Source organism: Bos javanicus, chromosome 11 (assembly GCF_032452875.1).
Source record: "Bos javanicus breed banteng chromosome 11, ARS-OSU_banteng_1.0, whole genome shotgun sequence".
NCBI lineage: Eukaryota > Metazoa > Chordata > Mammalia > Artiodactyla > Bovidae > Bos > Bos javanicus.
The window spans coordinates 29,707,941-29,735,733 of NC_083878.1; the positions used below are offsets into that span (position 1 = coordinate 29,707,941).

The 27,793-nt window shown below is 38.6% G+C and overlaps 1 protein-coding gene across 1 annotated transcript in view; it reads left to right on the forward strand.

Moving 5' to 3' along the window:
• The window catches only part of MSH2 (mutS homolog 2), an 82,194-nt gene that overhangs the window by 15,149 nt on the left and 39,252 nt on the right, over positions 1 to 27,793 (forward strand). The window contains exons 6-7 of the mRNA XM_061432274.1: positions 432 to 565; positions 10,731 to 10,930. Coding sequence (XP_061288258.1) covers positions 432 to 565; positions 10,731 to 10,930 — 334 coding nt within the window. The remainder of the gene's footprint in view (positions 1 to 431; positions 566 to 10,730; positions 10,931 to 27,793) is intronic.

Below are 27,793 nucleotides of genomic sequence, written 5' to 3' on the forward strand. Positions count from 1 at the left end.
GAAGTTTTATGTCTAAAACTGCAGTAATTATAAAGTGTTGTTGTTTTGGGGAAAAATATACAGCAAAAAATCAGATTAAAATTAAAATTAAAAAATCAGATTATGTTAAAAGTCTGATTTTCAGATAAGGAGCTTCTGTGTACATTTCAGTTTAATATTTGAAGAACGTTAAGTTTTGTGTTGTTGTAACAAGTTTGGGGAGTGAAGGGTTTGTTGTTTTTTTTTTTCCCATGAGGCTTGTGGGATTTTAATTCCCCAAGCAAGGATTGAACCCAGGTCTTTGGCACTGAGAGCTTAGACTCGTAATCACTGGACTACCAGGGAGTACCCAATGTTAAGTGTTCTTGTTCTAAAATTAAGTAATCCTTTTTCATGGCATAGTAAGGTCACTAATGAGCCTGCCACTTTCCTATTTTATTTTTGTTTACTAGGGTTCTGTTGAAGATACTTCTGGCTCTCAGTCTCTGGCTGCATTGCTCAATAAATGCAAAACTCCTCAAGGGCAAAGACTGGTTAACCAGTGGATTAAGCAGCCTCTTATGGACAAGAACAGAATAGAAGAGAGGTATATTAAAAAAAAAAAAAGTGTACACTTTTGTAAACTAACTTCCAGTCACTCCATATGCTTATACCACTTATTACAACATGCAATTTTGCACCCATATTTCAGCATCTAACTGCACAGAAAGTTAATAAAGTAGTAGAGTAGTGGTGATTTAGATTGATTAACTTATTTCTTGATTATGTTTTTTACCCTTCACTATAAAAAGGTAAACTTCTATTAGAGAGGTGGTGTAGGTACAATGTCCCAGAGCGTTGGAGCTTTGGAGCTAGTTTGCCGTGGTTCGTACTGAGCTCTTCCACTTAGATGCTGTGTTATACTGGGTATTATTGAACCTCAGGGTGGCAGTTTCTTCCCTTTTAAAATGACGGTGATAACACACCTCCTCCTTAGGGTTGCTATGAGGATTAGATGATTTCATGTATTTAAAGTACTTTGAACAAGGTCTGGCACAAAGGAAGCACTTACTCTTTATTATTCTAGAAAAAATTTAAGGCAGCCTAAACATATTTCAGAAAATCTTTAAAATTGAGGAAATAAAAAACGATATAATACTCCTGCATATAATGTGAGTAGCATTGGAGTATGTTTTATTTTTATCTTTTGTTTTAGATATAAGTTTTAACACTTAAGTGAAGTGTAATACACATAAAAGTGCAAATCCTAAAGGTGCAATTTGATGGGTTTTCACAAAGTGAATACCTTGGTAACAACACATAAGTCAGGAAACAACATAACTGGTATCCCCAAAACCCTTCTCAGTTATCCTTACAGTTATTGCCTCTCCTCACTTCAAGGGTAATAACTGTCTTTCTAGCCTCATAGATTAATTAGTTGTACCTGTTTTTGAACTGCATATAAGTAAAATAATTTTCTATAGTTCACTCTTAATGTTTGATAGTTTTTAAAAACACAGTTGTAATCCTAATATAGTTTTGTGTCCTAGTTTTTTTCCCACTTGCGCTTTTATTACATAAGCATATTTTAGTGTTGCTGTTTTATGTTCATATTCAGCATTTTTTATAAATTCGTAATATTTTATTGATTGGATATACTTTACCTTTTTCAATAATTAGGTTATTTCAATGACCTTATTGTATACCTAACATTTTCAGTTTGGTAAATTAGATATATTGTCAGAATAGATAAAAGAGAGTCAGTAATTTTATAGATTTGATGTTGTCAGATTGTTCAAGAATTTGTTGTCTACCTACTGAATTCTGATGGTATCCAAAAAGTGTGATGATCCCTTGACTATTTGGGACTATATATATATATGCCAGGCAAACATAAAATAGTTGATCAGTATCATAAGACACCCTGCAGATAATTACCAAGCTAAGCATTGATCCTGTGGATTCTAAAGGGTCTTACAATAAAAATAACTCATGAAGTCAGCAAATTGTGGATATGTTGATACATCATTGAAAATATGGAAGTTGAAATGCTAAGATAACTTCCTGAAGCCAGGCTTGCTGGAGAAGAAGAGTGGGATTTAGTAACAAAATAAGAAATAGGAAGGATTGGATATTTGCAAGTAATTAAGGCAGTTTACAGGTTTTTATTTTAATTATTTGTGACTAACTACGTTTACATAAGTCAAATGTCGAACGGAACAGAAGGATATACAGTGCTGAGTTTCTTGCTCCTATCTCCCGGTTTCCTAGGACTCCCTTCCTCAGCGCCTCTGCACAGCAGCAGGGACACATTTCTTATTGTACTCTGTGTGAATTGCCAACACTTGCCCTGGGAGCAACTGGTCTTAATCAGATTCTTGAGTATCCTTCCATGGAAAGTCTGTGCCTGCACAAGTAGAAGTTTATATCCATTCTCCCTCATCTTTTTGTTGTTTCTGAAGTGATAGGTAGTTTAAGTCCCATGCTCTGGGTCATTGGTTGCATTTTAACTTTGGGCTTGTAGGGACAGAGCACGTGTCAGTGGTCTTCTTCTGGTTTAACAGCTAGAGTGTGCTTGTATTTGGACCCTTCAAAAACCTGAGACATCACTTACTGTTACCAGAGTAACAAGCTATTTAGAAGGCAAGATACCAAAATTAATTTTTTGGCTATAATTAAAGGTTATTTTCATAGGACATAGCAATAATTTCCAAAATCTGATACCCTTACAAGACTGACTAATTAGGAATACGATTTGCGAGAATGGCTTTCTGACTCAGATCATGATCTGCTTTTCTGCACCTGTAGGATGAGGAAATACTTTCTCCTTTTTACCTTGGGGAGATTTTTTTTTTTTTTACCAGCAATTAGGAAGGTCTGTGGTTTTCAAGGCCCAATGCTAAAATTCCACAGAGCAGGAAGACAAAGTTATACTCCTTAAGGCAGACTTCTGTTGGGACAGTCTCCTTTTTGTTAAATAGCCTTTCTCAGTTCCACCTGCTGTGATACCTCATGCTTCTAGTTTATGCCTTGCTGGGGTTCTCATTGCCTCCCTCTGTAAGCATTTAAGATTAAGATGGGTTTTTCTTCAGAGCTGCATATCAAATCAAGCTTTTGTTCTTACTGTCACTGTTTTGCAGTGATTTTCTAGCAGAGAGGTGGTGGAAATCTATACTCCACCCTTTTAAAACTAAGTGAGGAGTTAAAGTGCGTGGCTGTGCAGCGAATTCTGTTAAGGAAAGCAAAGATTTCTGTTTTCTATTTTTACTAGAGCAGACAGAGGAACAGTCGTGACTAGATCTTTGAGTTTGATGGATACATCTATTCCAGAGCTGTAGCCCAGTGATAGGTTCAGAAATAACAATGAAAATAGGATTGCTTTTAAGTCATTGTCAGGCTCTTAGGAGGAAGAGAAGACTGGTTGCCTGGCACTTTGCTAAGCATCTCACGTTCATTAGCTGAGAGGTAGTGGAGACTGGCTCCTGTCTGGCCTGACTCCAGAGCCCAAGCCTTTCATCGCTGTACTGTATTTCTTGCTTCTATCAATTGTGTTTAATTTGATCCAAGTTGAATTTTAACATCAGAAATGAAATGTACTATTTTGGCTTTTAAGTTAAACCTGTGGAATCGTTTTATGTGTGGTAATGCTCATTTTTCCATTCATTAAAACCTATTTGCACCGGCAATACTTTATAGCTAGCTAATGGCTTAAGTCAGAGAAGGCAATGGCACCCCACTCCAGTACTTTTGCCTAGAAAATCCCGTGGACGGAGGAGCCTGGTGGGCTGCAGTCCATGGGGTCACTAGGAGTCAGACACGACTGAGTGACTTCCCTTTCACTTTTCACTTTCATGCATTGGAGAAGGAAATGGCAACCCACTCCAGTGTTCTTGCCTGGAGAATCCCAGGGACGGGAGAGCCTGGTGGGCTGCTGTCTATGGGGTCGCACAGAGTCGGACACGACTGAAGCGACTTAGCAGCAGCAGCAGCAGCAATGGCTTAAGTACTTTAATCTCCAGTGAGAATTGGTATGTTACTGCCTTTAAGAAGTGAGTTTCTGGGTATTTCTTCCTAATAGTCAAATTAGGAATTATAGCAAGAATACTGTCTGTGTTACTATTAAGAGTCCTCAGGTTTTCACGTGGCACTAGGACTGTTACCATTAGTTTTAATTTTTTAGGACTTTTTTTGCTTTTTGCCTTTCCATAGATTTATGTGAAGCCTTAATGAGTTATCCTTTTTTGTTGTTGTTGTTAGACTTCTTTAAAGAACATCGAATATATGTTAGCATATGACATAGTTCACTCATGAAGTTGCTGATGATACCACTTGCACATGTTGAATTTGGTATTCTTATTGCCTTCTAGCTTAATATTATTTTTATATGACATTTAATAGCAGTTTTATTTGAAATATGTCTCCAAGTAAAAGTAGTTCCTGTAAATGTAGAAATGGTGGTGGTGCTTATGTGATAGTATATCTTGCTTCTTGAGGCAGTGTACTTCGGGGGTTGTATTCAGACTTAGACCTACATTTCTTTCCAGGTTATGTTAAGTATCCTTTTGTGCAAGGATGTCTTCAGTTAGTAGTGAGTGTTGTGTGGAAACAGAGGTCTGGAGGTCATACTGTGAGTGCAGTTTCTTTGAAGCAGCAGAGCTTTGCTCTGGCCTCAGGACAAACAGGAGGGCTGTCACTCCACTGCCTTCCCACCACTGTTTTCTCTGCTTCCAGATCAGGTTTAGTGAAACCCCTTATTCTGGTTTTTCTGGACTGATCTGCTAGTCCCTTTGAATTTTATTTGCCTTCCTATCCAGCCTGTACCACAAAGGCAACCCTTTTTCCAGTGCTTTCATGGGGGACATAGAATTTCTTGCCCCATTGGCCCTTTGTCAAACTGGCCCCTCTTTCTCTATTAAAAGCTGCTGGAGAGGTCACACAATGCAAATTGAATCCACTGTCCTTTTCAAGCTATCTAGCTTTCACTGCTACCTGGTGTCACTTTTGTTACATGACTTATTACAGTGACCAGCACAGCATTTTGTATTCTCTCCTACACTTAAACAGATGATCTCCTCCCTGATTCTTACAGTCTCAAAATGTATCTATATTTTCAGTTTTCTATTCCCTGGTTCTGTCTCACAAGAGGAAATAGTACTCTTTCCTTTCCAAAGGCAACATTTTCATTTTGCTTCTGGTTACAGTTTTTTTTTTTTTCTATTCTCTCCTTCAGTTTTCTTCTATTGTGTCCTGTATTCTTCTCCCACCAAGTCTCTGCTGTTGCTGCTCCACCATTCCTTCCCAAGTATTTTCCTCAAAATCCTATCTCTTTAAATCCTGACTCTTCAGAATATTGGAAAAGACCCTGATGCTGGGAAAGATTTAAGGCAAAAGGAGAAGGGGGCGGCAGAGGATGAGATAAGACAGCTTCACTACCTCAATGGACATGAATTTGAGCAACTCTGGGAGATAGTGGAGATCAAAATGTGGTTCCCAAGCTCCAATGGGAGTTCTCTGCCTTCTTGTATCACATTTTGTTGCATTTTACATCTCATTTGTTATTCAGCACTAACTGTAAGAACAGACATGTCCTTCTTCACTAGATTCAATGTTCTTTGAAAGCATATTCCTCTCTTATATGTTTGGCCTTTTTTTTTTCTTTTTTAATTTTCTCAACCCTACGTCGCAGATTGAGTGGTGCTGTCTGTATTAAACCATGTAAAGAACAGATCAAGAAGAGACACAATCTTGTAGTTCTTTAGGTACCAAATTTATTCTCAGCTATATAAATATACTGTTGTGAAATTCCAGCCAATTATTCTTACAGTGAGATCAGAAATGGTGGTTTTAAAGGATGGAAAGAATGGTGAATTTAAAATATCAAAAATTTCACAACTAATTTTATAATTCTTTTGAAATTTTAGAGATGAACTGACCCCCAAAATGATCTTATATTCTAGTCAGTTTGAAAATTAATGTATCAGATTGTGACAGCTAAGTAATTTTGAGTAGGATTGACAAGTATACCTTGTTTTGCCAACAGTAACTTTGGTACTTCTGAAATTGTGATTTGAAAATGGCATTGTCATGGAAACAGTAGAGCAGTCTTTTTTAAAAAAACCTGTTAGCCAGAACATAAACTAATACTATAATTATTTCTGAAATGGCTTATTGAATAGACTTGTGAAACTAGCAATTTATTAGACTTTTAATGAGACCCAGACCAAAGACTGAGGGGACTGTGTATCTTGCCTTGTCCTATGTGTTGTAGAAGCTTTTTCATTCTCTTGCTGTTTTACTTCTTAATACTCTTACTGGAACTTTATGTTCCTTTTTTTTTATTGCAGTTGATTTATGATGTGTTCATTTCTACTGTACAGCAAGGTGATTCAGTTTTATATTTCTTTATATTCTTTTCCATTATGGTTTATTATCAGATAGGGAATATAGTTCCCTTTGCTATACAGTAGGACCTTGTTTTATATGTAATAGCTTACATCTGCTAACACCTCTTCCCCTTGGCCACCACAAGTCAGTTCTCTATGTCCATGAGTCTGTTTATGTTTGGTAGATAGGTTCGTTTGTGTCATATTTTAGACTCTACATGTAAGTGATATCATATGGTATTTGTCTTTCTCTTTCTGACTGACTTAGTATGTTAATTTCTGGTTGCATCCATGTTGCTGCAAATGGCATTATTTTGTTCTTTTTTAATGCCTGAGTAGTATTCCAGTGTGTGTGTGTGTGTGTGTGTGTGTGTGTACATACACACGTACGTACACGCCACCTCTTCTTTATCCATTCATCTGTGGATGGACCTTTAGGTCCATGTCTTGGCTATTGAGAACAGTGCTGCTGTGCACATAAGGGTGCGTGGGGCCTTTTGAATTATTTAATTCTGTCTGGGTATATGCCCAGGAATGCGATTGCTGAATCATATGATAATTCTATTTTTTGTTTTCTGGGGAACCTCCATACTGTTTTCCAAGTGGCTGCACCAACTTGTATCCCCACCAATGGTGTAGAAGGTTCCCTTTTCTCTCCAGCATTTGTTTGTAGACTTTTTAGTGATGCACATTCTGACCAGTGTGTGAGGTAGTACCTCACTGTAGTTTTGATTTGCATTTCTCTAATAATTGGTGATGTTGAGCATCTTTTCATGTCCCTGTTGGCCATCTGTCTGTATGTCTTCTTTAGAGGAATGTCTACTTAGGTCTTCTGCTCATTTTTCGATTGGGTTGTTTGGTTTTTTGTTATTTAGTTGTATATGAGCTGTTTGTAAATTTTGAAAAATAAGCACTTGTTGGTCACATTGTTTGCAAAGTTTTCACCCAGTCTGTCTGTGGTTGTCTTTTCATTTTGTTTATGGTTTCCTTTGCCACGCAAAAGTTTATAAGATTGATTAGGTCCCATTTGTTAATTTTTATTTTTGCTGCCTTGGGAGACTGACCTAAGAAAACATTGGTAGGATTTATGTCAGAGAATGTTATTGTTTACAGTCTCCTGGAGGAGTTTAATGGTTCATGTCATATATTTGAGTCTTTAAGCTATTTTGAGTTTATTTCTGTGTGTGGGGTGACCGTGTGTTCTAGTTTCATTGATTTACATGCAGCTGTCCAACTTGCCCAGCACCACTTGCTTAGGAGACTTTCTTTTTCCCATTGTGTATTCTTGCTTCTTTGTTGAAGATTAATTGACCGCAGGTGTGTGGGTTTATTTCTGGGCTCTCTATTCTATGGGGTTTTATGCTCTTGAGCAGTGTTGGTTACTGAAGATTCTGTGATCAGGTTTAGAGGAAACAGTGATAAGATATTTCATAGAACAGTAAAGAATCATAGGGAGAGTCTTGATCAGAAATATCTTCTCTATATAGGACTTCCCTGGTAATCTAGGGGTTAAAACTCCATGCTTCCACTTCAGGGGGTGTGGATTGGGGACCCCTGGTTGGGGAAGTAAGATCCCACATGCTGTGTGGTGTGGCAAAAAAAGTTAAATAAAAAAAAAAAAAAGAAAGGAAATATCTTCTCCAAGATTATTCTTACCATTTACGGAGAGTAGCCTAAGGATACATGAGTTTTAGAAAGAGAAGAAAAAAAGAAACATGAGGTAGGTCATCCAGCATCAGGTTACTTTCATCCTTTTCCTGACCCCCTTAAACTTCTCTTCCTGCTTTATCATGAGAACTCAGAAATTTCTTGTGACATTTAGGACTCAGACTTTTTTTCAAACAGTTGCCTGCGAATCACCTGAGAAACTCATTCATTGCAGTGTCACAGGTGGGTCCCACCTTGGGCCCACCTCCAAGTGATTTTGATGTGTGTGATCTTGGACCAAACTCAGAGAAGCCCAGCTAGAGCCAGAGAAATAGCTGCGAAGGCCCAAGTTTGCCTTATTGAACCGTGTGATCTGGTTGCATCCCTTAACTCAGTTTTATTTGTTAAAATCTAGAGTACAAACAAGCCAGAGAAATCTTTTCTGGAGCAGTAAGTGCCCGAATTATTCTGTTTGTACATACAGGCTGTGACTGGTTCACAATACAAGTTTGGTAGCAATCATGTTCCCACTAATTTGGCATTTGCCACAGTGAGTATATCTACTACCAACTCCCTCGCAACTATCTTGACATTCTATAGAGTTTGTTGTTTTTCTCTTTATTTTCATCTTTTAAAAGCTGATTTTTTATTTTTTTTACTTCAAAATCTTTTAATCCTATGACTCTTAGCTAGGGGCTATCCCCCTCCCCCGCCCTGCCCCCTCTGGGACATTTAGCAGTGTCTGGAGACGTCTTTGAATTGCTAGTCCGGGAAGAGGGTAGTGGGTAAAATTCAGGGATGCTGTTAAACTGCACAGAATAACAACACCTCACAACAGAGGGGTTCAGTTCAGTTTAGTTCAGTCGCTCAGTCATGTCCGACTCTTTGCGACCCCATGAATTGCAGCACGCCAGGCCTCCCTGTCCATCACCAACTCCTGGAGTTTACTCAAACCCACTGTTCATCGAGTACAGAGGGGTTATCCAGCTTAAATGTCAACATCACCAAGGTTGTGAAGTCTTGCTTTAATATCCTTTGTCATTATATGGCTACTCCAGAAGCAGTGTATTTTTTCCTTTATATGACATGGTAGATGAACATGATGATGATGCAGGAATTGTAAATGTTGATGGAGAGATCAGAAAAAAAGAAATTTAGAAAACTCATTTGATTCCTTTCCCTGTTTCTTTGTAATTTGAGGATTAAAGGAAAATGGTTATTCATCTGATAGTGTTCTAAACCTAGGATCATTGGCTGTGCCCACGGCCTACCTTTTGAAGTTTACCTTTCAGCTGTTATTAATACTTCAATACTATCTACAATATAGTTTTTCAAACTGCATATTGTGACCCACTGGTAGGTTGTGAAATTAGTGTAGCAGGTGATAAACAGCATTTTTGAAAAGTTAAATACAAAATAAAAGAGTGCACCACATCTAGTAAGAGTAGGTTTTGTCTTGTGAAACCTATTTTAATTATATGTTGTCAGGGAGGAAGATTCCTTTTTCCTAATTCTTCCTAAATAATTATTCTCTTTCCTAATTTCCTACTCTCCTAATTCTTCAGCTGTGACCCTATGAATTAGACTGACAAAAGACAGATTAATAAGAAAACAAACAGAAGTTTATGCTTGGGAGCACTCCAGGATGAGTAACTCTAGGGTTGGCTAGAACTTGGGCTTATATAGCACCTTAGCAAAGGAACAATACATTTTCAAAGAAGTGACAAGGCAAAGGAGGACTTTGGGTTTCTAGGCTACAAACTGGGAAGGTAAATGTATGGGAGGCTAACGGTCAATAAAAGATAGTTGGTAGGGTTACATAGGTTCCTCTGGTGCCATCGCCAGGGTGACAAGGGTCTAAATTTGAGTTTAATTGTTGTCCTTCCTGGTAAAGAAGAAGTGTGGGGGAGGGGCACCTGTGTAAATCCATGTCCTGCTTTTGGTTGTATAAGGACAGGCAAAGAGCTTTCTTTGTTTTTGCTTCCTCTCAGTTGTTCTTAACTTAAAATAGTCCTTATGGACCAAAGTAGTCCTTACAGACACTAGCATGGCATGTTTTGAGGTAGCGTGTTTTGCCCACTACAGCATCTGTGCATGGGTGTTCTGGGTCATGGTGTAAAAGTATATTTCTTGCAGTGGATTACAGGGAAAAAAATGGAAAGCCACTAACTCCAATTAATTATAAAAGCAATATTAGCTGCATGTTTTATAGTTCTGGAAACTAAGATTTAATTTATTGATTTTGGGAAGCAGTAAACTTAGTTCAGTTTTTAATTAGAAAATTTTGGCTTTGTACTGTCATATGGTAATTTTAGACTGCATTTTGAATTTATAAGATTTTCTGATAAATACTGGGTTTGGCAGCATTCTTGAATTGTAATTTTGTTTCATTAAAGATCATTGTTTACATGTGCAGTAATGTGTCAATATCAATGGAGTCCCAATAATGAGATTTGGATATTAACTGATTAGATACTGCTTATATCACAGTGTTATGGAACTTTTCCATTGTCTACAAAAAGCTAACATTTCAAAATAATTCAAACTTCTTACGTAGAGTTTTTGAGTTGAGACATGCACCTAGTTGACAAATTTTAATTTCATATTAAAGATTAATCCTGAAGGTTAAAATATGAAAGATTAATTCAAATGTAATTTATTAGAATTAAATAAAATGTTAAAGATTAAGTAATATACAACTAAACCAAAATATTAAAAGATTAATTCTAATATTTATTTTAGATTAAATTTGGTAGAAGCTTTTGTAGAAGATGCAGAATTGAGGCAGAATTTACAAGAAGATTTACTTCGTCGATTTCCAGATCTTAACCGACTTGCCAAGAAATTTCAAAGACAAGCGGCAAATTTACAAGATTGTTACCGACTCTATCAGGGTATAAATCAACTCCCTAATGTTATTCAGGCTTTGGAAAAATATGAAGGTAAAAAATTATTTTGTTTTTGTTTTCCTTCACTCCAGATATACTTAGCAAATGTGCTGTCCTTTTTAAAGTTGGTTCTGGTAACTCATCTTTAAGTTTTCCTAATAATAGGTTGGTATTGCCCTCTGGCTACATTGCAGAAGCCAAAAGTTGTGAGACAGTTTAGAATTTTTGTTCTTTAGAAATGAATATTAGGATTATGAGGTTTATTAATAGGTCTCTTGCACTAACAGGGGTGGCTAATCAGGATTTGATTGAGGAAGAAGATTAACAAGACCCAAAATGACAGTGCTTATGAATGTTTGGTTTGTTACAGGGAAAGGATGCAGTCTGGCAGCCACACTAGAGTAAGGATAATGTGTCAGAGCCAAAAGCTGTCAGAGCAGTGGGGCCAGGGAGCTTAGGTTCTGGTACCTATGGAAAGGTCCTTGATGAGGTGCACCTTCTCAGATCAGGGACCACTAATGTAAGGAGAACACCCTGGAACCAGGGAGCTTTAAACAGTTTTGTTGGACTTTTTAATATTTTGCTGGTCTTGTGGAAGGTTTCCTGTTCTTATTCCACAGCAGAGCCCTCTTGGGGCCTCACTAAGACCAGGTACAAATCATCAATCACAATGCTACTAAGCTGAATGAACCACCTTGAATCTCCTTGGACTGCTGCTGCTGCTGCTGCTAAGTCGCTTCAGTCGTGTCCGACTCTGTGCGACCCCATAGACGGCAGCCCACCAGGCTCCCCGTCCCTGGGATTCTCCAAGCAAGAACACTGGAGTGGGTTGCCATTTCCTTCTCCAGTGCATGAAAGTGAAAAGTGAAAGTGAAGTCGCTCAGTCGTGTCTGACTCCCAGCGGCCCCACGGACTGCAGCCCACCAGGTTCCTCCATCCATGGGATTTTCCAGGCAAGAGTACTGGAGTGGGGTGCCATTGCCTTCTCTGCTCCTTGGACTAGTGATTACAAAATAACACAATTAGTATGTTTCATGCCTTGACCAAGGGGCTGCCATGTAGGAACTTTAAGAAAACACTGCAGGCTAATTCCAAGACTGCTGGAATTAACCTTTCCAGTACACCTATCAGAGAAGGCAATGGCACCCCACTCCAGTACTCTTGCCTGGAAAATCCCATGGACGGAGTAGCCTGGAAGGCTGCAGTCCATGGGGTCGCTGAGGGTTGGGCACGACTGAGTGACTTCCTTTCACTTTTCACTTTCATGCATTGGAGAAGGAAATGGCAACCCACTCTAGTGTTCTTGCCTGGAGAATCCCAGGGATGGGGGAGCCTGGTGGGCTGCCTGCCGTCTATGGGGTCGCACAGAGTTGGATACAACTGAAGTGACTTAGCAGTACACCTATGAAAGAAAGTTAAGACAGAAGGTCTTGGTGGTAACAGTTGAAGTCAGAGGGAAGCTACTAGAATAAAGTAAGCAGAGTCATATAATAGTTAATCAATATACTATTAGTGGATAAAGTCAGATTGCTCTTATGAGCATAGTTTTTAATTTTAAGTAAACATAAGTTTCTACAATGAATAGTAAGTACAAAGGTATATGTCTAATATATAAAGCATTTTAAGTTTCAGAGTTAAAAATCAATATCTCTTAGAACTATTAAAAACAAAACTTTCAATATTATATGAAAACTTGTTGAACTTTTTTGGAGGTAGACTTAGAACAATGATGACTGGTACAAAATAAATATAGATTTAACTTAAATTTTGTAATAACCTTTCCTCTTATTTATCTAGCAGAATGTTAAAGAATAGCTAACTGCTTGTCTTTTCAGAGTACCACTGTATGTAAAGTAATCCTGTTCTAGTCAGGGCTTCTCATCAGACCAGTGAGACTTAAATGCTCTTGTATTTAGCGCCACCAAAGTGAAATTAGAGGAGATGGGTCTTTTCTGTTTCACATTTCTTACTGTGGCTTAATTTCCCTTCTTGTGCCTCTATTTCCTCACCCTATAAATGAATATCTTCTACCGTTTTGATTTCCTGATTGCATCTCCTCTGGCTTCATTTCTGCAGAATCAGCTGGAAGCGCCAGGGGATTGACCAGTGTTAGGGGTGTAATCAGGGTGTGATCATAGAGATAGGCTGTCTAAAGATTCACTCTTCGCACTTAATACCAGCTGCTTTAAACATTCCTCTTCTCATCTCTTCCTTCATAAGGTAAGAAAGGTGTCCTTGTCCCTGCATCCTCTTCTTATTCCTGTACTCAGTGAAGTTTCTGAAAGCCTACATTTTCTTCTTCCATTGATTCCACTGCTTCAGCCCTACCCATAGTACTGAAATGGCATTTGCTGAAACTTCCTTATTGCTAAATTCAGTGAACATGGTCTAACCAGGTTTCACTGGTGTGTGTGATGGTCTTTTTTTCCTCCCAGTTTTATTTAGATATAATTGACACATACCATTGTATAAGTTTAGGCCTACAACACAATGATTTGATATGTATATATACTGTGTAAATCACAATAAGTTTAGTTAACATGTCACCTCACCTCACGTAGTTATTTTTTTTCTTGTGATGACAACTTTTAAGATGTAATCTCTTAGCAACTTTCACATATACAATACAGTTTTACTTTGTTTTTTTTTAACTACAGTCACCATGCTGTACATTACATTGCCAGGACTTTTAAATCTTACAACTTAAAATTTGTACCTTTCGACTACCTTCACCCGTTTCCTCCCCCAACTGTCTCTGGCAACCATGAACTCTGTTCTGTTTTTATGAGTTTGGTCTTATTAGATTTCACATGTAAGTGAGATCATACAGCATTTAACTTTCCTGTCTCTTTTTACTTGACATATGCTCTCCAGTTCCATCCATGTTGTTGCAGATAGCAGGGTGTCTCTCTTTACGGTGAATGATACTCCATTGTGTGTATGTGTCACATTTTCTTTATCCGTTCCTTCCTTGGTGGACACTTAGGTTGTTTCCATGTCTTGCTGCTAAGTCGCTTCAGTCGTGTCTGACTCTGTGCGACCCCAAAGATGGCAGCCCACCGGGCTCCCCCGTCCCTGGGGTTCTCCAGGCAAGAACACTGGAGTGGGTTGCCATTTCCTTCTCCAATGCAAGAAAGTGAAAAGTGAAAGTGAAGTTGCTCAGTCGTGTCCGACTCTTCACGACCCCATGGACTGCAGGCTCCTCTGTCCATGGGACTTTCCAGGCAAGAGTACTGGAGTGGCCATGTCTTGGCTGCTGTAAATAATGCTGCAGTGCACGCGGGAGTGCAGATATTTCTTAAAGATAATGATTTAGTTTTCTTTAAATATATACCTAGAACTGAAATTGCTGAATCCTTCTATTTTTCTGCCTTCCCCTTAAGTGTAACCACCCCTGAACCCCGTTCTATTTTTGACCCTCTTTTCACTCAGTACCTGAAACTTTAAAGCTGGGATTCTTGAATGCATTCTTGAAAGTATCCTGATATTTCACGCGAAACTTTGTGTATATGTATTTTGAGGGGGAGGGAGTATCTGTAATTTTCATCAGATATTCAAAAGCATATGTAACCTCCCCCTCAAAAAAATGTAAGAACTACTGATTTGCACATTATTTGGGGACTCTTTCTCGTTCCTTGGTATGTGCACAGAAGTTAGAAATTTGACTTGAAAGTGGCACTCTTTAACAGCCTTCCTGCATATGTGTAGCTTAATGCGACTGAACAACAATAAAATGTACTTGAGGGTTTTCAACAAGTCAGTTATGAGATCATAACATTATGAAAATTTAATGCTTCATATTGTCAGTTTGTTAACTGATGTCCAGTTAAAATATTTGAAATCACCCAGCATAGAAAGTATTAGAGGAGGAAGACGGTTCCAAGTTTTGTGATGCTAAGAGCTATGCTTTTCTCTTTCTATAATATGGATTGTTGGAGAATTAAGGCGTATCCTAGTCACTGAGAGACTAACTGACCTGTCTGGAGTTTATTTTAATTGAAGTATAGTTGATTGACAATATTGTGTTAGTTTCAGATGTACAACATAGTGATTCAATATTTTTATAGATTATACTCCATTTAAGTTTACTGTAGAATATTGGCTATATTCCTCTGCTGTACAAATTATCCTTATAGCTTACTTATTTTACCCATTGTAGTTTGTGCCTCTTAATTTCCTATCCTTCAATTGCCTCTCCTCATTCTCCCTGCTGGTTGAGCGACTGAACAACAGCATATAGAGAACAGTGTTCTCTGTATCTGAGTCTGTTTCTGTTTTGTTGTATTCGTTCTATTTTTTAGATTCTACATATGAGTAATAACATACAGTAGTTGGCTTTCTCTGACTTCTGTTTTTTTGTTGTTAAATATGTTTATTTGGCTGCATCAGGTCTTGGTTGGCAGCGTACGGGATCTTTGTTGTGTCAAGAGGATCTTTTGATGCTCAGTGGCATGTGGGTTTAGTTCTCTGATCATAGTATTTTTCACAGTGGCTATACCAGTTTACATTCCCACAGTACAAGGGTTCCCTTTTCTCTACAGCCTCGCCAACATTTTCTGATTTGTGGTCTTTTTGATGATAGCCATTCTGACAGGTGTGAGGTGATGTCTCATTGTGGTTTTGATTTGCATTTTTCTGATGATTAGCAGTGTTGAGCATCCTTTCATGTGCCTCTCTTGAGTTTTTTAAAAAACACAGTAGAATGGCTTTTTGCAGAGATAGCTTGTTAGCCTACTGATTTCATGGAGAAAGCCAAAACAGGCTAATTTATGAGGAAAAATCAAATGTGCTGTCTTTAAAAGTAAAATCATTAAAAGTTTTAAAAAGATATATTTGTATCTTACTAGAAATTGAGTATGTTCTGCCATCGTGTGATGTTTTAGTTTTGACTAACTCTAGGTTTAATGTTATTTTAATGTTATTCCTGGAAAAAATGAAAATAAACTCAGAGACAGCAGAGGGCAGCAGCAGTTTAGAAAGTAGATTTGCATTGAGTGATGAAAGCTCTACTCTAAATTATCTTTCTCCTCTTTAAAAAAGAAAAGGCTATTTTAAAAGTATACTTGGCCTCCATTATTCCTCGTATCTTTTAAAATTAAAAAGTTGAGGCACACATTTACGACATAGATGGATCCAGAGATTATCATACTAAATAAAGTCAGAAGAGAAAGACAAATACCTTATGATATGATTTATATATGGCATCTAAAGTATGACACAAATGATCATAGCTGGGAAACAGAAGCAGGCTCATAGACAACAGACCTGGGGTTGCCAGGAGGGGGAGGGGGAGGGAAGGATCGGGCGTTTGGGGATAGCAGATGCAAAGTGTATATGGAACAGATAAGAAACAAGATCCTACTGTACAGTACAAGGAAGTATATTCAGTATCTTGTGGTAAACCAGAATGCAAAGGAATGTGAAAAAATATGTATAACTGAGCCATTTGGTTGTACAACAGAAATTAGCACAATACTCTAAATCAACTAAACTTGAATAAAATGTTTTTTAAAAGCTGAGGCACAACCTAAAACAATGGTATTCTGCATTTGGAGCAAATTTCTGACAGTGCTTAAAACAACTGTAAGTATCAGGATTACTTTGTTGATGAACTTTATTGTAACAGCTATCATACTGAGGTATGTAACCCTTTCCCCCTGTCCATGTCCAAATTAAAAACCTTACATGTGCTATTTTCCTTCCCCTGGTCTGTACGTCCTCCTCAGTGAACCTGTAGTAATCTTTTCTTAGCCTGTCTGATCATGTCATTTCTTCCCTTTTGGTTCTGGACACGTTACTTTGCTCCCTGTAGCCTTCCAGAAGCAGCCCCATGCCTGCGCCTGACCTGGCTGCTGTTGCTCAGTCAGGCTCCCTCATTCTCCCTGACATCACCACTCTGCTCAGTGGATTGTTTCTCCAGACTGCTCTGGTGATACATGCTTTTCTGCACGTTTTTACTTTGTCTTTATTGCACTTTACTACCTTGTCTATGTGATGGACGCCACTGATATTTAAGATTGAGCTCAAGCCTCACTGTTTCTATGAAGCCTCCTCTGCCCTCCTCATTTTTCTGGTTTCCATTGCACCTTCTGCTTATCTCCATTGCTTTTTAACCCTAAATGACATAGTTCAGTTCAGTTGTTCATTTGTGTCCGACTCTTGGCGACCCCATGGACTGCAGCACGCCAGGCCTCCCTGTCCGTCACCAACTCCCGGAGTTTACTCAAACTCATGTCCATTGAGTCAGTGATGCCACCCAACCATCTCATCCTCTGTCATCCCCTTCTCCCGCCTTCAATCTTTCCCAGCATCAGTTCTTCGCATCAGGTGGCCAAAGTATTGGAATTTCAGCTTCAGCATCAGTCCTTCCAATGAATATTCAGGACTGATCTCTTTGCTGTCCACGGAACTCTCAAGAATCTTCTCCAACACCACAGCTCAAAAGCATTAATTCTTCATGCTCAGCTTTCTTTATAGTCCAACTCTCACATCCATACATGACTACTGGACAAACCATAACTTTGACTAGATGGACCTTTGTTGGCAAAGTACTGTCTCTGCTTTTTAATATGCTGTCTAGGTTGGTCATGGCTTTTCTTCCAAGGAGCAAGCGTCTTTAATTTCATGGCTGCAGTTACCATCGGCAGTGATTTTGGAGCCCAAGAAAATAAAGTCTCACTGTTTCCATTTTTTCCCCATCTATTTGCGATGAAGTGATGGGACCAGATTCCATGATCTTAGTTTTCTGAATGTTGAGTTTTAAGCCAGCTTTTTCACTGTCCTCTTTCACCTTCATCAAGAGGCTCTTTAGTTCCTCCTCACTTTCTGGCACAAAGGTGGTGTCATCTGTGTATCTGAGGTTATTGATATTTCTCCCAGAAATCTTGATTCCAGCTTATGGTTCATCCAGCCCAGCATTCCTCATGGTATACTCTGCATATAAGTTAAATAAGCAGGGTGACGATACACAGCCTTGACATAATCCTTTCCCAGTTTGGAACCAGTCTATTGTTCCAGGTCCAGTTCTAACTGTTGTTTCTTGACCTGCATACAGATTTCTCAGGAGGCATATTAAGTTAGTTTAATAATAATCCCTCCTTTTAACCTGATTGCTTAGCTTCCTTCTAAATGGGAGATAAGAATATGAAAGCAATTTATTTGACATTTCTGAAAAGGAATCTGGTTTTACTAATGTAGCACTTTTTAAATCTTAGGCTTATATAAAGCTATAGTTTAAGATCTGGCTGGTTTTTGTGTTTTGGAGATATTTTCTTTAAATTTGGTTTTTATCAGTTTTTAAAAGCAAGGTAAACTCTGTAGTAATGATTCTACCATCCAGAGGTAATCATTGTTAATATTTTGGTATATGTTGTTTCATTTTTTAAACAAAATTATAGAAGGTTAGTTCTGTTTAACACGTGCTTTGACAGTGAAGACTTGTTCTAATGTAGTTCATGTATTAGGAAATAATGGAGCATAATGTGAATTTTATGTTGCTTATATACATTTTTGTCTATGGGAAACACTAGGTGAATGCAAAAAATTGCAGCCAGCTGAACTGAGCAGTGTAGGAATACACAGAACGTACACTCACACATACTTGCACCCTCAGACATCTGTGACCTCAGTTCCCCGCGTGTGTCGGAGCCGCACTTGCTCATGTCTGGTGTTTCAACTGGCGCTCCAGTTTAGATGCCTCACCATTCACAGAACTCACGAGCTGCAGCCTTTTGGAGTCCATCTCAAGAAGCAGACTTTGTCTTCTGTGAGGTGAAATGCATTATTTATTGTAGTATTTATATAGTTCCTATCAAAACTGTACAATTGTTCCTATCATTAAGAAAAAAATTTTTTAATGAATTTTTTCTTTATTTCTTTATGGAAGTATAGTTGACTTACCCAGTTAGTGTCAGAGAAAATCACTTGGTATGGCGGGAACCTCCACACAGTTGGTGACCAGAGATGAACTAGTGTGTGTAAAGGAGACAGAGGAGGAAGACTCACAGATGGGAAGGAAAACGGGGAAAACTGAGTTTTCCTTTATAGTCGTAACCCCTTAAGATTATTTTTTCCTTCCTCTCACACATCGATTTCTATAGCAATTTTCTCATCTCATCTTTTATTAGAGGATAATTTAAATGTCTTCTTTCTTGTCTTCCCATTGCTGCTTAGATCACTACCTTGACTATCTTCAGTCTTATCTTCAATGATAAAAGCTTTCACATTCTTGAGTCAATATTCATATTATCTCTGCATTTCTATTCTTTCAATCACCAAAATACACTACCTGATCACCATAATAAAAAGCAAACAACGTTGGTGAGGATGCAGAGAAATTTTCTTGTAGAACTTGTGACTAAAACTATAAATCAGTAAAGCCTTCCTGGAAAAATATCTTGTCAAGGTATAATTATTTGCCATTCAAATGCAGACAAGAGGGCAAAAGTCTAGAGGGATAAAAAAAATTAACAGAGGTTTTTCTTCTAGAGTTAGATTGGAAGTTGACATTTTTACATTATTACTTTTATTATTAAAAAAAATGCAGAGCCTAGTGCAAAAATAGTTTCAGGAATTTACTAATAGAAAAACAAAACACCAGAGGTGGGGTGGGGGGAGTACCAGAGAGGTACTCAAACCTTTAAGTTTATGCATAATAATTTCCTAGAACTTTAAAATAATAGTAGATGTTAGCTAAATATAATTTATACATTATAAAGATTTTAAAATAATAAAAATTAACTTTTAATATTTAAAATATAATATCAAACAGTAGAGGTTAACTTATAGCAACTGACAGTTGGTACTATATTTACTATTGTAAAATTGGTACTATTTTTTTAATTAGGTGTACAGTTAGTACATTTTTATCCCACCAATATATTGTTACACTTTTTCATATAGCCAGTTTTGTTATAATGTGACATATGCATCCCTATGCAAAACTTTAATTAAAACCAGTTTACAAGATAAAAGAGGTCAAGATGCAACACTCAGAAACTTCATTAGTGACACTCTGGTCACCAAATGTGTGGAAGTTCCCCCCCCCCCCCCCAACACCAAGTAACTTCTGTGACACTGATTGACTGCAATTAACTATGATTTAACTCAATCCTGACACGATCCCCTAGAGATAGCATCAGATCCCACAGGTTAAGGGCTCAATCCCATAAGACAGCCTCCAACCTTTCCACCCAGTCTAAAACCCAGGTATCACCTGTGCTTCTGACCAACTGGTCCCAGTGACCACCCCTCCCTTGGGGGTTAATTTGCTTGAGCAGCTCGCAGAACTCAGGGAAACACTTGGTTATATTTACTGATAAAGGATGCAGATGAACAGCCAAATGAAGAGATATGACAAGTCTGGGAGGTTCCTAAACATAGGCGCTTGTCCTTTGAGGTGGGAGCGTGTCATTCTGATATAGATGTGTTTGCCCACCTGAAAGTTCTCTGACCCCTTCCCCCCACATTGGGATTTGGGAGCCCTCCTCATGTAGCCACGATCAATTATTAACTCCATTTCCAGCTGCTCTCCCCTCCTTGGATGACAGGAGTTGGGGTTAGAGCTAAACATTCCAGACTCCTAATCATGGCTTGGTCTTTCTGGTGAGCAGCCCACTTCAGGTCACCTTATTAGAATATAAGATGCTCCTATTGCTCTTCTCACTAGGAAATTACAGGGGTTTTAGGAACTCTACCAGGAACCAGGGGCAGAGTCCAGCATATATTTTCTGTTACAGAGACTAGCACAGTGTAAAATGATACTCATAACTAATCAGTGAAATCAGAAGAGAAAGTCTGCATAGGAAAGAAAATTACTATTTTGTCAAAATGACAGTAGTAATAAAGGGAAACAAGGTATGTTGTCAGAGAAAGTATTACTTGCAAATAAAGGAATGGGGACAGGTGGCTGTGATTAGCAAAGGGGATGACATGACCAGAGGATCTGAAAAATAAGAGAGGGCAAGGGTGATGAGGGAGGAAAAGAGGTCAAAAATGTCTTGTGATAAACCATAATGGGAAAGAATATGAGGAAAAGTATATATATGTATGACTGAGTCACTTTGTTGTTCAGCAGAAATTAAACAAAAACTAATAGGGTGACGGTTGGCAGTGAAGGAATAACAGAGATGCCCTTGTGTTGAAGGCTGTTTCTCACAGTGATTGAATTATTTTGTTTACTGTGATTCACTGCACTTCAGCTCTTGGTTTCTTTACTAATTTGGTAATATTTTGACTCCAACCTCATATTTGTGTGAATACTGTAAACTTTAATTAGCATCTTGCCAACCTTTTTTCCACTTAAATGAATTTTTAAATCCATTTCATAAATATATTTAAGGGTGAGATAAAGTTTAATTGTACTTAATAAAACTTCTAGCCTGGAATTAAAAACACGAGAAAATTATGTTAAATTAGTCATGGGAAGGTGGGCATAGAATAAATTTTTAAATCTTTGTTAGTTGAAACTCATGTCTTTTTATTCCCATATACCAAAATATTTACTGGAACAAGAATGCTAAACTAACTTTATTATTATTTTTCTTAATTTATTTAATTGTCTTTTTGGCTGATCTTCGTTTCTGTCACATGGGCTTTCTCTAGTTGCTGCGAGTGGGGGCTACTCTTCATTGCTATGCGTGGGCTTCCCGTTCAGTGGCTTCCCTTGTTGCTGAGCACAGGCTCTAGGTGTGTAGGTGTCAGTGCTTGTAGCACGTGGGCTCAGTAGTTACGGCACATGGACCTAGTCGCTCCACAGCACGTGAGATCTTCCAGGAACAGGGATTGAACCCATGTTCCCTGTGTTGGCAGGTAGATTCGTATCCACTGGACTGCCAGGGAAGTCCCTAATACTAACTTTATAATTAATTTAGACTTTAGGTTGGTTTTTCTGGTCTTAAACTATTTTGGAAAGTCTGACTGAGCAGATCTATGACCAGTGGCAGGCCTTGGACCTGAGTTAGTGTCAGGAGGACACGTGTAAAGAAGCACCTCATATGTTATCCAGAACTTCCCTATAGTTCATTTTGATTTTAGTGTTACTTACTCATTTAACTTGATTAGAACATCTTAGTGTCTTTTTCTTAATCGTTTTGCCAGCCATTTCCACTTATTTCTTAGTTACATTAAATAAGATGTAAATGATTTGAGAAAGATGTTTACCAATAATTTTGGTGCAACTGCAGCCAATTTACCTAGCAGCCTCAACTTTGCCACACACTGATCTAGGAAAGTCTTCTTGTGGTGGGAAGCTGGGGGCCAGTGGTGTGGTTGGCATCTGCCTGTAGTGGATAAGACCAGGCAGGTGACAGATAAATAGTGCGGAATGGTGGGCTGATCAGCTGATGAGCTGGGGAAGTCATGGTCTGACTAAAGTGGGCCACTGCTAGTCAGACCACTGATTACCACTGAGTGGGAGCTCTGACTGAGATTTCCCATAAAGGCCCATGTTTCAGTGTCTACGGTGAATTCTCCTCTCTAAACTCTTCTTTGGTGTTTTCTCTGTAAAATGGCCCCAGTCATCTGCCCAGTAGCCTAAGCCTTGGGAATCAGCCTTGCCTCGTGCCCCTGTCTCGTTGCATTCACTTAGTTACCAGGTCCTGTTGGTATCGCATCATATATGTTCTTCACCTCAGACACCTTTCCATCCCACTGCCAGCTGCCTAGCCCAGGCTATAATCCTTTCTTACCTGAACTACTGTCAGCCTCCTAATGCTTTTGCTGTCTTTTGCCTTAGCACTCTCTAATCCATTATCTGCTTCAGCCAGCTGTCTTTCTTAATATGTAAATATTTTTATATGTAAAAATATAAATGTCATTAGCCCTTCAGGGGTTTTTCACTGCCTTTAGGATTAGAGTATGAGCTGGTTTGAAAAGCCCCTCATAGATAGGCTCTGCCTATCTCTGTCTTTCCTTTCTCTGCTAGTACTCATTGCCAGTGTTTCTTACACTTTTTGACTATGACTCAAAGTAAGATTGGAGAAGGAAATGGCAACCCACTCCAGTATTCTTGCTTGGGAAATCCCATGGACAGAGGAGCCTGGTGGGCTATAGTCCATGGGGTTGCAAAGAGTTGGACACAACTGAGCAACTAACACTTCCACTTTTCACAGTAAGATATACGTTTTCATTTGACTCAGTGCACTCCCGTGGGTGTGTCTATGCACTGTTAAGAAACAAAATTCAACTGAGTAAATTTTAAAGATCTTACTGGCTTTATTCAACAGTTCAGAAACAGGGCAGGAGATAGAAAAGACCTGTATCTGACAAAATGAAAGACTTTCATAGGCAGAAGGGAGCAGAAACAAGTTAATTTTGACAAAACAGCTAGCTGGTTATGGTAAGGTCTCTTTCCTTTAGGGAGATTGTAGGGGCCTATCAATCAAGCACATTATCTAACTGGTGCTGATCAGGTGATTCCCAATTGACTGGCTTAAAATTCCATTTCTGGGAGAGACAAAACTATAATTAAGGTAAGCCTTGATTTGATGACCTGGGACTTCGTATAAGCAACTCCATTTGGGGCCCATTGTCTTGTTTTTAACAATACATAGACACTGTATTCAGTGTCTATAAAAACAAATTATTATGTTATAAATAGTATTAACTGAAATAATATATAAAACTTGAAACAAATACAATGTACTTTGACTTTTTTTTTTCCTGTCAAAAATGCTAAGATTTTTAAATTTTATGTTGGAGAAAGGTCTGCAGTTTGAAAACACAAATTGCATTTGTTTTTTGTCTATTCATGGGAACTTGAACATCCTCTGGACCTCACATTAACTGCACAATCATCAGCCTTTGTATGTGCTATTCCTTTAGATTCAGACATTTTTCCCTTCCCATCTCACTTGGCTTTGTTCTCTTCATCTTTTTTTTTTTAATGTACTTTAAACCTTTTTTTAAAATATAAGTTTTTTGCTTTTGGCTGTGCTAGGTCTTCGTTGCTGTGGTGGCGTCTTTTCTCTAGTTGTGGCGATGGGGCCTACTCTTCATTTTGGTGCATGGCTTCTCTTATTGTGGAGAACGGCCTCTAGAACGAGAGGGCTTCAGTAGTTTCTGCTCCCTGGGCTCTAGAGCACAGGCTCAGTCGTTGCAGCACACAGGCTTAGTTGTTCCCTGTCATGTGGGCTCCTCCCAGATCAGGGATCGAACCTGTGTATCTCCTGCATTGGCAGGTGGATTCTTTTATCACTGAACTGCCAGGGAAGCCCTGTTCTCTTCATCTTAGATTTTCACCTTTACAGTCATTTCTTTGGCTAAGCCGACCTTGTTCCTACCTTTGGGTACACTCCTGTCCTGGTTTTGTTTCCAAAACCTTCCTGTATTTCCCTGTTGTTATCCTTGCTTGTCTTCCTTTGTAATGAGTTTATCAGAAAAGTACCAACATTTTATTTTGGGGCAATGCACATGTCAAAGTAGTTTTCATTAGTGTTTTTGCCAGTAGAAAATTAACTTTTTTTTGTTTTGGCCATGCCATCTGACTTATGAGATCCTTGATCCTGGACGGGGATTGACCCAGGCCCTGGGTTCAATGAAAGCCCTGAGTCTAACCACTGAAGCCCCAGGGAAGTCCCCTGAAAATTAACGTCTCTAAAGGATTGTCTCCTTAGTATTTCTCTCAATCAGTGGCGTGAACACAGGCGAGATGGAGAAAAGTCCCAGAACTGGTGTTAATACACCAGTTAAGGTTTAGATTTAGAAGCTGGCTTGGGTGTGATTCCAGAGTACATCTTAATGAACCAGTTTCTCTTCATAAACTTAGGAGCTTTCAGTCTATCCTGAAATTTGTTCTAATTTTTATCATAGTAAATGATAAAATGTTTGATAGAGATTAGATTATGCTTTGTTTGGGTTGTTACAGAAATGTAAGTATTTAGGCTTATTTAATGACCTAAACATTGCAGCAGTTTCTGAGGCACACAACCACACTCTTCTAAAATTTTTCCTTGTGATGAGAACTCTTAGGATTTCAGTTCAGTTCAGTCGCTCAAGTCATGTCCGACTCTTTGCGACCCCATGAATCGCAGCACGCCAGGCCTCCCTGTCCATCACCAACTCCCGGAGTTCAGTGAGACTCAGGTCCATCGAGTCAGTGATGCCATCCAGCCATCTCATCCTCTGTCGTCCCCTTCTCCTCCTGCCCCCAATCCCTCCCAGCATCAGAGTCTTTTCCAATGAGTCAACTCTTCACATGAGGTGGCCAAAGTACTGCTTAATAGTTTTCATATACATCATATAGCAGTGTTAACTGTAGTCATCATGCTGTACATTATATCCGTACTGTTTAATTATCTTGTATCTAGAAGTTTGTGCCTTTGGACCTCCTTCCTCCAGCTCTCCTCTCCTCCCAGCCACAAATCTGATCCCTTTATCTATGCATTATTTTTATTGTTGTTGTTTTAAGATTTCACAGATAAGTGAGATCACTGTTTGTCTTTTTCTGACTCATTTCACTTAGCATAATGCCCTCAAGGTCCATTCATGTCACACATGGCAGTCTTCCTTGTTTTGTTTTTTAATGGTAGAATAGTAGTCTGTGTGTGTATCTGTATGTGTGTGTATGTAATCACATTTTCTCTAACCCTTTATCCATTGGCAGATACTTAGGTTGTTTCCATATTTTGTCTATTGTGAATAATGCTGCTACAAACATGGAGGTGCACATATCTTTTCCAGTCAGTGTTTTTGTTTGCTTTAGTTGTATTCCCAGGAGTGAAATTGCTAGATCATATGGTAGTTCTTTTTTTTTTTTTTTTTTTTTGGCTGCACTGTGTCTTATTTGAGACATGTGGGATCTTATTCCCTGACCAAGGATCAAACCCAGGCCCCACTGCATTAGGAGCTCGGAGTCTTAGCCACTGGGCCATGAGGGAAGTCCCATGGTAGTTCTGTTTTTAATTTTTGAGGCTCCTCCATACTGTTTTACATAGTGGCTGCACCAGTTTACAATCTCCCCAAGAGTGCTCATGTTTCCTTTTCTCTCATCCTTACCTTTGTTCTTTGTTATCTCTTGTCTTTGATTATGGCCATTTTAATGAGCCTGAAGTGTTACTGTGGTTTTAATTTTCATTTCCCTAATTTTGAGCTTCTCTTCATGTATCTGTTGGCCATTCATATATCTACTTTAGTGAAATGTCTATTCATGGCTTTTGCCCATTTTAAAATCGGATTAATTGGGTTTTCTTTTTGCTATTGAGTTCTGTTAGTTCTTTATCTACTTTGGATATTAACACCTTATCAGATAAATGGTTTGCAGATATTTTCTCTCCTTCCATAGGTTGCCTTTTCATTTGTTGATTGTTTCTTTTATTATGCAGAAGCTTTTTGGTTTGATGTAGTCCCTTTAGTTTATTTTTAATTTTATTACTTGTGCTTTGGGTATTCTATCCAAAAAAATCATTGCCAAGACCCATGTCAAGGAGGTTCCCCCCCATGATTTCTTTTAGAAGTTTCATGTTTTCAGGTCTTATCCTGTTTAAGTATTTAATCCATTTTGAGTTAACTTTTGTGAGTGGAGCACTTAAGGGTCTAGTTTCATTCTTTTACGTGTGAATATCCAGTCTCCCCAGGATTGTTTACTGAAGGCTGTCTTTTCTCCATTGAATATGTAGCTGCATTCTTGAAAATGAAATCTTCAGGGAGTCATAAATGAATTTTTAGGGGCTGACAATGAATCTGGAGTTCTTAGAGATATTATTGAATTTGATTACTTAAGACATTCCACATTTTGACAAATTAAGAAGCTAGCAATTATTTCCCTGTGTGATCTTTGTTATCCTTGCTAGATGAGTATTGCGTGTATCAGAACTAATGACCAGTGACTGACTGCTTCTTTACTCCTTTGCTCCCTTCATAAAGTCATTCATTGAGGAGATGGTTGTCAGTTGCCTGCTTTGTGCTGGGCATTGTTCTGGGAAGTACAGTGGCAGATATGACAGATAAAGTCTGTCTTTATGGAGGTTCTGTAATTGTGGAAGAGTAAAGACAGACAAATAAATGAGCAAGAACTTCAAATAGTACAACAAAGAAAGCATAATATTTTCATGTGATAGAATAACTTGGCTAGGCCAGGAAGACACTAGATATGGTGGTTGAAGATGGCCTCTCCATGGAATTGCTGTTTCAGGTAAATCTCAATGATGACAGAGAGCCGACTGTTAAGATATAGGGGAGGTTAGTGGGAGTAGCTAGAATAAGTGCCTACAGCTTAACTTGTTGAAGGAGTGAAGAGAAGCTAGGGTTGTCAACCATAGAGATGGAGAATAAAGGAGGTGAGGTCTTTTGAGGTTTTTAACATTTTTATGCTTGGACCCTTTTGACTTCCAATAAAGCCTGTGAACCACTTCTCAGAATAATGTTTTTAAATGCATAAAATAAAACACATAGAGTTAAATAGGAAGCCATTTATATTGAAACACACTTATCAAAATATAAAATATTCTTGAGAAATATGTGCTTTTTATTAATGCATTAAAAAACGTGGTTTGGGTGAAGTTCTACTTTAACTTTGAACTAATGAGTTTAAATGTTAAAGTTATCTAGTTATCTCCAAAAACTGTGATATGAAAACGTTTGGAATTTTAGTTGATTCAGTTCAGTTGCTCAGTCGTGTCCGACTCTTTGCGACCCCATGAATTGCAGCACACCAGGCCTCCCTGTCTATCCCCAACTCCCGGAGTTCACTCAAACTCACGTCCATCAAGTCAGAGATGCCATCCAGCCATCTCATCCTCTGTTGTCCCCTTTTCCCCTTGCCCCCAATCCCTTCCAGCATCAGAGTCTTTTCCAGTGAGTCAACTCTTCACATGAGGTGGCCAAAGTACTGGAGTTTGAGCTTTAGCATCATTCCTTCCAAAGAACACCCAGGACTGATCTCCTTCAGAATGGACTGGTTGGATTTCCTTGCAGTCCAAG